At 39.6% G+C, this 14593-nt stretch overlaps 1 protein-coding gene across 1 annotated transcript; it reads left to right on the forward strand.

Annotated features, from left to right (window-relative positions):
- The first annotated feature begins 28 nt into the window (after positions 1–28).
- On the forward strand, positions 29–13306 carry LOC138608017 (collagen alpha-1(XXIV) chain). The gene is made up of 5 exons (XM_069680673.1): positions 29–897; positions 6194–6247; positions 9269–9322; positions 13180–13233; positions 13283–13306. Exons 1-5 carry the CDS (start codon positions 34–36, stop codon positions 13304–13306), a joined length of 1050 nt encoding a protein of 349 aa, XP_069536774.1. The 5' UTR covers positions 29–33.
- Positions 13307–14593: the final 1287 nt, after the last annotated feature.

Consider the following 14593-nt stretch of genomic DNA (forward strand, 5'->3'; position numbering starts at 1 on the left):
GGAGACTCTGGGGGTCTTTTCACTCTGGGGAGAATGAACTCCAAAGCGGCACCATTCTATGGTCGAGTTTGCCAACTAGATATCTATCCCTCAGCCCAAGCTGCCGCGCACTACTGCAACTTCCTTAAAACACAGTGCCGGCAGGCCGACACTTACCGATTGCCTTTGTCACATCCTGGTTTGGATATTGAGGCAAATGACCCTCCTTCTAACCCCTTGACAAAGTCCCCTGTTGGAGTAGCTGCTTCCCATCATACCCCTATAAAAGCCACCGCAGCTTTTAAACTGTCCCAAGGAAGTTTGTTTAAACAACATTCAACTCTGAGCCCATCAGCACAACCTCAACTGGGGGACCAGAGCCACATTGCTACATTGGATCCATTTTCTCACTCCACCACATCCTCGCTTAAGCCTGACAGCACCACCTTAACCACCTTAAGTGGGGGAGCAGTTCTGGATCTTAGCTATAGCACAACTATCACCACTATCAAAAATGAGTCGGCAAAAGAGAGTAGCCCCCGGGAGGATACTGATCACTCTGAAAACAGCACAGAGGAAGACAGCAGCTCCGGGAGCCTGCAGACTCCAGGGGCCACCCTGCCAGGCCTAATTTCTCCAGTCAGGCAAAGTCGAATGAAGGAAGGACTCAGGAACAACTCCATCACCAGCTCCAGGGACTCTGCCCAACAGACTCGTCAGCTCCTGGAGACTCATCTCAGAGCAAATGGAACCACTTTGTATCGGGAGAATCAGGTGGACAGCTCTGAACATCACAATCTTGATGGCAGCTATGATGATGTAGACTTGGGAGGATATGATTATGGATATGAGGACCCAGACTTCTTCTATGAGTTTGAAGATGGTTTTCGTGGCCCCAAAGGAGAGCCAGGTCCTCTGGTAAGTGACAGAATTTATGAATGACAAGCAGAGCTTCGAGTGTTTATGGAACAGTGCTTTGCTGTACATGTTCAAGTAGAAAATCTAAAACAAATCAATCAAAGCTAATTTATGGCCACTATTTGAATGCTATGTAGAATTTGGCTTTGTTACATACACCCATAGGATGTATGAAAAATATTCTGGCAAGGCGGTGTAGTGATTTAAAGGTGATGGCATGTCCAAGCACTGTTCTTCATTCATGTATCTACAAGTTGTTAAAATAACATGCTATTCTCTCGCTGAAACACTGCCAGCTACTTTTGCTCTCATGTTTGAGAGGAACTCATCTCAAGGTTGGAGGTATTCCTTGGCGAGAAAAAATTAGCTGTCCATCCAGCTTTATGATGTAAGCAGGCTGTGCAATAAAAGCATGTTCAGAGGCACAGCTATCCTGACAGGGTTTAAGGTATTGCTTGTGTTTCCATGTGTAAGATGTGTCGAGTCTTTGTATCTGATCTCTTTGAACTCAGGAGTTTATGTAATGATGTAAGATGTCTTGCCTCATCTTCAAGTTTCCATAGAACAACCTCAGCTAGATAACACCCGCGAATCTGTAGGTGCTGCACAGTCTGAGCACACTGTACTGCAGTATTATGTACACGATGCAGCCTAAGCCACGGGCCCCTTTCCAGTTGGCCCTAATTTACCTAAATATTAGTAAATTAGCCAGCATGCTTGTTTTTTTCTTCTTACAACTGTTTGTATGCCTTAGCTACTCGGACCACTTTGATGCAGGCATGTTTTGATCAATGGTCAGCTGGAGGTCAATGGCTCACTCAGTGTCATTGCCTCTTAGTTTAAACTTGAAAACAAGCTGGTTTACTCCCTCAGGGGAAATATTTCAGTTTTGCAGCCACATTGCTAGACAAGGACAGTTGCATGTATACAGGCTGCTTCTGGTCTCAGTAGATGTTCCCTGATCAATAACTTGTATTTAAGCACTGAACTACATTTTATACCTCATGTTTTTTGAGTTTTAATTTGTTTGAATCTAAGATGAAGAAATCTCTATTTAGAAATATCTTTTATTCTTTTTGCTTGCAGCTTGTCTAAATAACTTCTCACGTTTCTTTGATTGTTTTGTCTGCTATGGAAGGCATAAACTAAAATGAGAGAGCTTGAGATTGAACTTGTAAATAGCAGCCTAGCTAGTAGTACGACATTTTTGTCAAGTGCTGCTGATGCGGAAGCTCTGATCTGACTTTTATTGCTTCATACTGATTCCAAAACCTTACCTCAGGATATCTATGCTGATTCCTGACCTCATAACTAGTGCTGTGTGTTTCCAAGTTTTCTTTCCTGACTCCAAAACCAATACATGCATGCAATCGGTGCATCCCTTTTTACTCCTTATTCTCCTATTTTTTGCTAAAACCTCTTAATAGAACATGTTTATTAAAACCTATTGGAGGGTGGTACACATGCTAATGAAATACTAGGTTGTCATTGTAAGTGTATTACATTACCTCTCATTCATCTCTGAAAGCCAATTGAAACTTTAATATTGCAGCATCTCAGCCATAGCTGTTTGTTGGGTCTAATTTAATAATATATTTGATCAAAGACAACATAGTGCTGTTTCTTATCGTTGTTTGGATATTGCCTTGCTGAATTTTATCTGTCCTCCCCCACTGACTTTGCTACTTGTAAGCTGATTGGCATTTTAAACATAGCTTATTTCCTATACCCAGCCACTACGGACTTTACAAGCTCAGTTGCAAGTGACACCATCAACTCTCAGCAACTTTTTCCTGCTACGTTTAAAGGTTTCTTTTTTCAGCGCAAATCTTTGCTCTGAAATGGGCTTTGTTGTCTCAGAGGGTCTCACCAACACCAAGTAAATCCACAGAAGCAGCTTGCCCGTTAATGACACCAAAACATAGCGGCATAGTTCTTGATCTGTTCATTCGGCATAGGTGCTGTTAAAGAATGTAAGTGGGGAATGTAGGGGAAATGCATTTTTATAAAATGAGCTTACTTGATATTTCATGTTTTACAGGTGATTCCATTTATGTAACTAATTTTGCATCTCTGTCCGTGTTTTTTGCTTTGTGGAAACCATAGGGCACAAAATACTGTTTAATTATTTTAACTTAGTTTAGTTAGTTTTATTTAGTTTAATTCTCCAAGTCAAGTTTGAGTAAATGAGTTAGAAAAGTGGTCAGATGCAGACAAAGCAAAGCAACAATCATTTTATGTAATTATAAGGTTAACAGTGGAATCGTGCTGTTCATGAAATAAGTTATTAATGAGGACTGGTGCTTTCACTTGCGGAGATGAGAAAAACTGGTTAAGCTTTTTTTTGCTAGATGACCCGGCACCTGGGGTTGCTGATGCAGAAACCCCAGATGTACAAACCCACGGACTCTTTTTGTTTGTTTGTGAAATTATTAACAGGACCTGTTTGAATCATGTTTCATGAAATGTGATTATAACAAACCTTCAGGGAGGTCTGAACACTTTGACTACACTTTGTGGTGTTGTTCCTTGCCTGGTTATTGACCGCCTTCACCATATTTACATTCCCTACGTTTTAGGGATGAGCATTTTTTTTATTTTTTTTTAACAGGTTAACCGACGCTCTTGCCGGTTAATAACCGCTTAACCGACAAGATTAAAATGTACTTTTTTGGATTGGATAAAAGTCTGGGACCCATGCAGACAGTTCCCCAGTGAGTCCGCAGGTCTCCAACACAGCAATTAATGTAGTTGTGAGGTTGTCAGCTGTGTGTCTGCTTGCCATACTGTGTGTTAGGAGGACGGACGATTTAACCTCCCGGGCCTCATCAATATGTGGCCGCACAAAAAAGGTGGAGCGCTCTGAGACGCTGATTGCAGCCCTTTTTCTTCTTCTCTCTGAGCCTTTCGAGTTGAAAATCTGGGAACTTTTCAGAAAGGCACTGGTGTCGCCACCACCGCTTTCTTCAGGCAACCAATCAGATGGGGCGCCACTTGTCACCCTGGTTACCACCAAACATGGATGAGCAAGTTTTTTTTGCCTTTTCTGCCTCCCTGGGGCTGTACAAGTGACAAACAGTATCACAATAGAGACTGAAAAGCCAGTTTGTGGGAGCTGATTGGCTGCTTTTTTTTTTGCTTGTTTCATTATGCTCTCTTCTCCTCTCAGGCTCAGCTCAGCTAACGACAACAAAACGCGCTTCCCAAATATATATGTATATTAAAAAAAGACAGAATTATATTTCCCAGTTAACTAGTAGTATTAACTGGTTAAATTCTTAACGGTTGGTTACAATTAACCAGTTAAAGTGCACATCCCTACTATGTTTATATTTGTAGTAATTGCTTTTATTCTGGTATTTTTAAACCAACACTGGTGTCTGAGAGATGCAATATTTTCATCCTTCAAATGGCAAATGGCAGAATTGACAAAGTTCTCTTGACTTCAAAAGACGGGTGGAAGTGTAGACTTGAGTCAGTCATCACCTCCTTAATGCATTTCCCCTCTTGTTAGGTAATGTCTCAATTACATGGTCTGTTATTAAGCTTACAACAGCAGACAGCCTTCTTATTGACAGCATGTTGGGTCACAATCCCGGGGGTATTGAGATGCAGCTCAAGCTAATGTTACACAATGCAACAACTTCAAAAGATGACTCATTCCCCTCTACATTGCCTGAGTTTGACTTTTTGAAATGTCTCCCTTGGGAAAGATTTGACCTTTGTCTTGGCAGCATAGATGAAGCTTGTGAATATTATCATTATACTGCATGAATGCCTTGGTTCCTTAAGGCCCTGTTGTTGTGGGGAAGGCGGTGGTGTGCTCACACTTTCCATGTGTCTGTGTGTGGGAGTCCAGAGGAACAAACAGCTGTTTCTCCATTTATGTCTCCCTCTGTGCTCATCTCTACTGCGCTGATGGGTGCTAAGTATACTCTAGAGCACTTCATTATAATCCTTTGCTATAGCAACAATTCCGAATAGTCAATAAAATATTACAATGTTTGTTCTTTTCTAAACTATTGGCAGCTTTAGCCAGTAGCTGGACAGCCCACGAAATAAGAAGCTTCCTTTACTGGAAGGGGATTTCCTTCTGACCCCCTTATGTTTTCCAGTGAATGGGTATTATAATCTTCAATCCATCTCTACTTCAAGTGAACTTGCTTATGACCACAAATCGAAAGAATATTTTTCAGAATAAAACGTTTTGTTATTCTCAAAGTAATTTTTTCGTTGAAAATCCCTTGTGGTAATGATTATATTTTGGTGAACTCAGCTGACCTTTGTTTGTCATCTACCCTGTTTGCTTTGTTAGTTTTCGTGTCCATTGAGTATTCATTAATGATGACCTATTTTGTAGTCCTCTGCTTTCCTTTCCTAACTAACAAAGTGACAATATCTTTAATGCAGATCAGATATGATAAGCTAGTGCCTTTTAAAGAAAAAGTAAAATATTCTTGCAGCAATTACATTTAATCAGCACCCAATACAAGACCCGTGTTGACTCCCAAAGGCAATATTCACATGATAAGGTAAAGGTAAAGTAAAGGTTGATATCCTGTGGATTTTAATGTTTGCAACGTGCAACAGAAAATGAGAAGTTTGACACTGTGGGAACAGTGTGGAAATATGAAGGGGGGTTTGGTTTAAAAGATATGTGCAGTAATTGATATAATTTTCTTACTGAATTTACACCTCAGACCCATAAATTATAGTATTCGTACCTAGTAATGTTTTACAGGATGTTTAAGATAATATAGTATAATATTGTACTGTATTTTACAATGGCTGGTTAATAATTTAATGTTGTTAATTTTCCCTTTATAAAATAGCATTTTTACAAAATGATTTGATATTTTGCTCACAATTCCAAAATGTATACATTTTTATACATTTATTTTATTTAAGCAAAACATTAGAAGAAAAACTGGGCTCAGTATAATTATAAGATGAGTTTAACTCAATGACATGCAGTCATTCTACAGTTCTATATATTTCATGCTACAATTTTTCATTACAAAGGATGATGCTAATCCAAAGGCCGATGATGTCAGTCTCATCATGAAAATGTAACTCAACCCTTCAGAGCTCTCCTAATAGAGCTTTTACTTGAAAACACTCGGCTCCTTTCTTTGAACCTCATAGCTCTTACATAAATGTAGCACATACTCATCATTGCAGAGACCTGGACAGTTACTGCATGTTATTGCTTGCCATTAACATACTCTATATCTCTCTTCTTTTCCCCTTCACTCCCTGTCTCCCTACAATACTCCCCTCTTTTGCTCTGATTTAGGGTCCTCCTGGTCCCCCTGGTTTACCTGGTCCTCCAGGAAAAAGAGGTTCTCGGGTAAGTAATGCGCAAATGTCATGGTACACAGTCAGCATGCGGTGAAGTTATTGTAATCTGTTGATCACAAGGAGCATTTCTCCATCTCACTGAATCTAATATGTGATAATTCAACAGTGCTCTGAGAATTTCTTTTGGTAGCCTCATCCCAAATAATTAGAAAATGAATATCTCAAGGATGATGAAGTAGAAAACAGAGAAGTAGTAAACTAGGGAAGAGAAAAAGAACTGTCTGCATAAAATGCTTTTTAGTTTAGATGTAGAATAACAAGGCTTGCCTCTTTTGTTGTTTGATCACTAACTCATTATAAAGACATTAAGCTCAGGTTTCTTAACCTTAAAGGCAGTGAACACATTCACTGAAGACATAAGCATTTGTTCCATCTTTTGTCATGTGAGTCAGCAGGCCATATGTGTTTTGGCCTGTATTTACAATCACGATCCAGCTGCAACTGTCGGAAACAGGCACTGACAGACATGTTCGTGGTTAGCTTGATTAAACTCAGGAACAAACCTTGCTTTGAAAAGGCTCATGACAATTACATAGTTTTCTTTGAGGATGCAGGAAGCATTGTTTACTTGTCCGCACCTTTAAAGCATCAAGACTGAATGATCAAGCTGTTCCAGCTGCAGCCAGCTGCAACCACCAGCCGTGTCAGCGGTGGTAAAGGCTGCATTTCCACTCTGATCTTGAAACCATACTGTATGCAACTGCCAAGGCTGTCATGATGCAATGCTGTGATCTTTCCACAGCCCTGGAGGCATCTTTAAAAAGAACAAGACACAGTTTACTGAAGGGATGTGGTATGTGTTAGAGGGAAGGTATATAAATAGTTTGTTCTTCATTCTTGTAGAAGCTCTACCCTGCAGAGAAACATCTTTGGCTATATAATGGCTCATTCAACTCAGGGAATGTAAATATCTGGAGTGTGTTAAAAAGCAATTACCTAAATAGATTTAATGCTTGAGTGTACTTATAGTCAGCTTTGATCACCTGCTAACGTTTCAATATAACATACAGATGTAGCATTTTCACTTTAGCTTCCATTTCACTCATAGCAGGGATTCAGAATGAAAACAACCCTGTGTTAAAACAATGCAAAGGACTGTGTTGGTGGGGGCGTGTCGTTTAAGAGACCTGTGAGAGAATGAAAGACAATTCAGAAAGTTGGAGTAAAAGTTGTGCCAGGTTCAGCGATGAATTGTTTAGCTGGAGCCCCTGCATTGGCACCCCCTGCTGTATCAACAGACTGGCTCTGTTTAAATGAATGAGAAAGCTTTTTCACATAGGGTCTGCGGCTTTAAGTAAAGAAAATCGACTATAAGGCAAATAGACAGGAGGACAGGATGGTAAACAATAAAACATGTCTCCTAGTAAAAGCCAAGGAAAGCAGAAGGCTGATAAAGAACATACTGTTACGCCATAGGCTAAGTCATGAAGTGGAGACAGAGGAGGGCTTGGAATCATTATGTGGTGGGAAGCTGAGGGCAGTGTGTGGTACTGTGGTTGTGTCTGCAGTCTCAGCAAAGACCAGCAGACTGATTCTGCTGTTTCAAATTGTTGATGTTATCAGACACACACCACCCCTGAAGGCACACCATTTGGTTTTGGCTTTAATCATGGAAAGAGATTAATTCACTTTAAAGGTTGTTTTTTTTTGTCAACAGTCACTGAAGGCAACAGTTAAATTATTAAGGTGGTGAAAAAAGGCAACCCTTTTTCACTCCTAGCCAAACACATATCACACTAAGGTGAAGTCCACAGAAATGTTTTGCCTTTAAGGTGGCCTAACTAAAATGTCATTAACACTTTTATCACACTTAATGCAATATGTAATTTTCTATTAACAACATGGCTCATGGGATTCTGACTCAGAATGCTGACTATAAAAAACGACAGTAAGAGAGAAAGTGTGAGAGAGAGAGATTGAGATCCTCTGTTCTCACTTTTGGCTGTAGCGCAGAGAAACACTAGCCTGCAAGCAGCAGGAGCACAGATGTGCAGGAATGTAGTGTATTTATAGTGTGTGTGTGTGTGTGTGTATTTGATTGTGCAAGAATAAGTGTGCATGTGCGGTTGTGCATTCATGGCATACCTGTGATGTTCAAGGAATGAACTTGCCATGCTGCACTGTGAACAAAGGTGATACAATTAAGATATGTAGAGTTTATTCTTAGCATTTTTATATTATTTGAAATCCTAAGGGAGCATTTGGTTACGATTTTAACCTGGTTTAAGTATTTCACTATGGGAGGCACCTTCTGGCATGACCAGTCACAGAACACTGCTGCTGTCATGTCTGACAGCGTACAGACCAATCATATTAATTGCACCGTTTGGCTATTACCTGCAAAGCCCAAAGAGCCATTTGCTTGGCATGTGCATGCTAAAGACGACCATGCACCTATGACACTAAGGCCCTGCACAAAGCGAGTGGCCAGGGCTGTCTGCATAGAGGCTGCACTGGTTCTATCATACCTACCTTTCTGGACCAGTGTTGGGCTATCATTATAAGGTGTTAAGTGCAAGTCTAATCCAATACACTTCCACTTGCAGTGTTTGAAAAGAGCCCTGACTACATACATTCAGCTTTCTTTGTAGATTGCCAACATATGCTGTCTTTGTGATGTTAGCTTTAGCATCAGGGGAGTTGTGAGTACGGCTCTCTTGAATGTCAGCTCTGCAGCAGCAATTGTAGTGACAGTTTGGTAACCCACAACCTGGCTAATGTTAGTCCCATAACTGACTGTGTCGTTCTTACAGAGTGAGTAAGAGCTCTCAAGATTGGTAATGCTTAGTGAGATATTGATCAAGTTTCGAATCAAAACTACATTATCTAGCTGTATCTGCTCTATTTTCTTTCACATGATAACATTCATTTTACCTCTACATACTTTTTATTATTTAAAGATTCCTGTTAGAATTGTGTCTGTCTTCCTATAACTCACCCTTAATAATGAGCTGTTGTAGTCAAAAGACGACATTCATTTAATTATGTGTTTTCTCTGTATCTGTTCCAGGGTCCCACTGGTCCACATGGAAACCCAGGACAGCCTGGACCACCTGGGCCCAAGGTTAGTGGCACTGCTCATTTGTCAGGAGACACAAACAGCTCACTGAGAGTGCGCGACAGGGTTCTTGTTACTTGAAAAGCTCCATTGAGCCAAAGACACAGTGCACACCCAATGTCATAGTCTGTTCCCTCAGTGTGTACCTTCTGTTAATGGAAGTGAACTTGAATGGTTTGAGGGAGCTCTCAAAGCAGCAATGACTCTTCTGCTTATTCCCCATTAATAACTACATACATAAGAAAAGGTGGAAGAGGTGGGAGATTCTGAAAAGGAGCTGAAGCAGCAAATTTGTTGTTATTGGTGCATCTGCAGGCAAAAATTCAGATCATGTTTGGTTACAATTTCTGTGCTAAACACCTGCATGGATATAGTCGGACATTAATAGCCAAGCAGCTGTGAATGAGTCAATCATTGTGAAGCTTTTTGCAAACAGCTGGTGCAACTGCAATGTTTGGCCTCAACTAAGATATTCTCTGATATTCTCTTGTATTGATGACATGTTAATGGTTTGTGCTCAGTCAAAAGATGACTTTAGTAGTATCAATAACACGCACACGTGATAACATGCTTCATAAAGCCACAGGGAAAGAAAAGAAGTACATAATCTACCCTTGTATAAGATTATTAACGCAACTGAAAAAAGTAAGTAAGGTCAAATGTTTGTATTTTACTGACCATTTTCATATTTCTCCTTGATGCACCTGGAGTTTTATTTTATTTTATAATGCATTTTTATGTAATGCTGAGTGTTGGAAACATGAGAAAGCTCATGGTCATGTATTCTTTAAAGTAGTGCTCCTCATATATTCTACTCAAATAAAATTCTTGTTCAGCTGCTCAGGACTTTGTTATGAAGATAAAAAAGTCAGAACAACACCTTGTCTCAGAGCATGAAACAGAAAGATGTTAGGCAGGCATGGTGATAATGAGAACTATACTCTACAGTATAAGATCAGTAGCATCCCAACTAGGTTTAGGCCCCATTGATTTTGGGAGTGAGGGGCACATTCAGAGCAGATAAAAGCAACAAAACAGTTATTACATTGCAATATATTAGGATATTAAAATGCCTCTCAGAGTTTTACAAGAGATCTATGTAGCAGACAGGACAGACTAAAGGAGACAAGGATGGTTGTTTGGCTAAATGACATATCCCTCAGCCTAGATCGTTGGTACTGGTTTTTACCATAGGGCATAATCATACCAGCCTCAGCTCATTATCCATGACACTGACTTCATATGAAAGGGAAAACCAAAAAAGAACGCTTTTTAACTGTCTGGTACGCCTTTCCCTGCATGGTACCAGATGTAAGGGATGCATTGATACAAAAGAGCAAGGATGTGGGCCGCTCAATGCAGATGGTTGTGGTGGCTGTGGTGTGGCCACCTCAGAGTGACTGCATGCATCAATGGGAGACAGTCATGCTGTGGGATCAGAAACAAATAATAAGTGGTTTGTTCATCCTCCCCTCCTTTGTCTTTTGATGTGAAACTTTCAGTTGAAAGCGGATAGCCCCTCACTTCAAACTGAAAAGACAAGTATTTTTATGAATGACAATCTCTTTGTCAACTATCCCTGCACACATTAAGAGAAGATTTATCTTTTTTCCTCCTTGATTAGTCTCGCAGCACGGGGAGTCAGATGGATTTCTTCTGTGTCACCTCTAACCTCACTAAGACTCTGTGTTTCTGGCTGCTTATTATGAAATATGGGGCCGCCTGCTTGCTCACTGTTCCCTTAGCCTTTACACCCACAGTCATGCATACACATGCAAAACCCAAACCAGTGTGTCTAATACCATAGTGGCCTGTCGGTGAGTCATTCTTACACCCCTAACCCCTTTGTGAAGGCGGAATACGGATTAAGAGACTCTTTGTCTCAGTTTGGGAAAATATCTCCTGTTGAAATGTGTTTGGTTACTAGGACATACACAGAGGACTAAAGTCCCTGACTCTGAGCTCAGTTGACATGTGTTTTGAACACAGGCTGAAATGTTATGATGATGTTTTTGCAGGACATAAAAGACTCTTTTAATCTGCTTCATGCTCTGCTGACCTTTTTTTTTCAAACAGAAAAAAATCCTGGTTTTATGCTGTGGTACAATTTCTGCTCTCTAACCCCCAAGCTTTTCTTTGCCTCACTCGCTGTCAGTCAAAACTATGGAAATATGATGCTCAAAATCCAAAGAGGTAATTCCTGGTTGAAGCAGGTACAGACAGATGTAGAGCAGGTTGTAAAATGTAAGGAATCAATGGCTAAGAATCTAACCATACCATACAATAACCAACTAAAAATCCTAGGTCGTACATTTCTAACAACTAGATAAGGTACTGGAGTGTACTGTTGTCTAGTCTTTCCAAACCCATTTTTATATCTGGTCACTTGCATTCCTGATGAGCTCAATTTTGAATAGACTATTTTCTTTGCTGTCTCATCGGCTCATTGTTCAACAAAACCTGTACTTGGCATTTGCAGCACCAAACAGTAAAGAAGTGTTGTTGACATTATGTTGAGGTCTCCTTACATTACTGCTTTGGCGTTTGTAACATCTCTGAAGATGCAGCACTATCTGGAGGGAATCATTTGAACTTTATTTTTTGATTTATGACGATAGATAGAATTTTATGGCCCTAATCAACAACAGTTTGGCAAGAAAAGCCCTGAGAACTCTGGCTGTTGAAATGCACTATGGCTGTTCTGTGTAAATGCACATAACAGCTCCATTTTGGCGGAATCTTTGACATATTCTTCTTATTACTCGCCTTGTGGGAATTACACATGTGGTCTGGGATGATGCAGAAAGTCAGAGAGTGAGATCTGGATCCTCCAATGAAGTTGTGTCACTGCTTAGTGTTATTGTCTTGCCTGGCCACTGTGCAGAAATGTGGATTCCACATTGTCACTGATTTATAAATGAGTACTTCATATATGAAGAATGTGAGCATCATAAAAAACACTGCGGTAAATGTGGTGGGATTAAACACTAGCTGTAGCTCTTCTCTGCCAAGCATCCTGTCAGCCTACAGGAGTTGGTTGGTCAGAGGGACGCCCTCAAAGCCTGCATCATTTTAGAGCAGTATATCAAGAGCTTTTCTGTACAATATACTGATCTGACGACGAAAAACGGATGATTTGACTTTTTACTGAAGTTTTATATGATTAAATTAGCAAATAACTTATTTGATTGCTTCAATGATCGCACCACAGAAATGTTGAGAAAAGAAAAGACAGACTGCTACTTTTTGCCCATTTGGAGGGTGCTTTCCAACACTGTCTCAATGTTATTGCGGAGGACACTCTATTCCTTTTAAAGAGTGTTGTGTCGTGTCATCATGTATGGTACAACAAAAGAGCAAAATGTTGAATTGATAGACTACAAACATTAATGTAACCTATTTTAATTCATCCCTTATAATTCTTTAGGGAGAATTTGAGGTTTTGTAACTTTTATGCACATTACAATCAATTACAATGTCAATTGTTTGGAGGCTCAGCAACAACATTGTAATTTATATTTAAATATAAAAAAGATATTAAAATGCTCACGCTTTCTGTACCAGTAAATTCAAAATCCCATCAGAGTCATATCGTAACATTTTGGTATTTAAAAATACTTCCTTGAAGTAAATCAAACTTCAGACTTCATTACATTTCCAAATCTAAATCTTATCATCTTATTTCAATAAAATAACAAACTGTAATTGTCCTAATAAACTAATGTTTAATGTCGCACCTTTTCATGGGAATGATATTCATGACTGTATTCTGTAAAACGGGTGCTGCCCGTCAGTGATAGTTTGGATATGAAATTGTGTAGCTTAAGGTGCCCTTACCCTGTGAACTTATTTTTGTATTCCAGGGTTCAAAGGGTGACCCCGGGTCTTCCCCAGGCCAGGCTCCACCAGGAGAGAAGGTAAGAAATTTGCCATCGTTCTCTGTACTCCTTTCTATGTTTCTCACAGGTTCTCTTATTTAAGGGTGGTTGATAAAAGACTTAGATTTAGTTTTCTCGTGATATAATGTTTCTTTTGTATTTAGTTATGAATTTAGTGGTTGACAATCTGGTTTTCCTCTTTCCATTTAATTCATTTAACACTTTCCTTTAACCCCCCTTCTGCATTTCATGCTATTATCAATGATTAGTCTGGCGTCACCACAGCTGGTCTCTCTTACTTTCTACTCATCCTTGTCTCTTTTTTTCCCCAAACATCATCACAGTAATGAATTTCCTGAGCAACACTTCTACATGTCTTGAACTAATTAAGCCCCAAAAGCATCTTTTTATCCCTTTAAGTTTTAGTGCTCACGGCACTCATAGAAATCCCATCAAAAGTCATCATTTAAAAACTTAAAAACGAGTCAAATGCCAGCCACAAGATTGATTGATTATTATTAGATTATTAGATATACTCCATTGTCCCAGAGGGGGAAATTTGCCTATGGCAAAAGTGCAGACCCCCCATCACTCTTATAATACCACCGTTTTTCACTTTGTAGTAGTCGTTAGCCACTGCACCTCTTATCTCCATTCAACCTCTAAACTCATGTCTTATCTGATTTTGTTAAATGGCTAAATAATGTTACGCATATGGTTTTGATTAAAGGCAGCTTAAGACATTTAATATAAATAGATGGTAGATGCTGTCGGAAGAAGAAAAACACTTCTTGACTCTCAGTGTAACTCACGCATGGAAAATACACAATTTCCTGCTAAAGATAAACATAATTTTTTGTGATCCCAAATAATAAGGTATTTTCAACCATTGCTTTTTGTTCATTTGTCATCCAAGAAAAAAACCCCATGAGCTTTTTGTGCTGGGACATCAGGATGTGTTCCTAGTTAAATCATTTAAACTAAATCAATGTAATTGTGTGGAGTTTAACTGTTAGAGAGCTGAGGCAATACGCAATTCCCTTTCATAACACGATTGTCGGAGTCTTTCTGCTTTCACCTCTTTTATGATGGTTAAGTTGCAAGTCTTGTGTTACTCTTTGCATTTGTTTCAATAGGGTGACAGAGGTCCACCAGGTCTGCTTGGGCAGGATGGATTTCCAGGTCCACCGGTAAGATTTAGTATGTCAAACTTCTTGTGTTTTAACTAGAAGGTGATGCTGAGAATAGAGGAAGGCTTTGAAAACTTAGCATCTGTAAGAATCTGTAAGATATGTTTACATGACATAATGAAGTAAAGTAGCTCAGTTTGCTGATCCAACACATTTTTAAGAAATCCATTCGATTGCTGCTGATATAGTTGTTTTCAAGGAGCATAATC

Source organism: Semicossyphus pulcher, unplaced genomic scaffold (assembly GCF_022749685.1).
Source record: "Semicossyphus pulcher isolate SPU_LCO1_2020_fin unplaced genomic scaffold, fSemPul1.0.p SCAF_4, whole genome shotgun sequence".
NCBI lineage: Eukaryota > Metazoa > Chordata > Actinopteri > Labriformes > Labridae > Semicossyphus > Semicossyphus pulcher.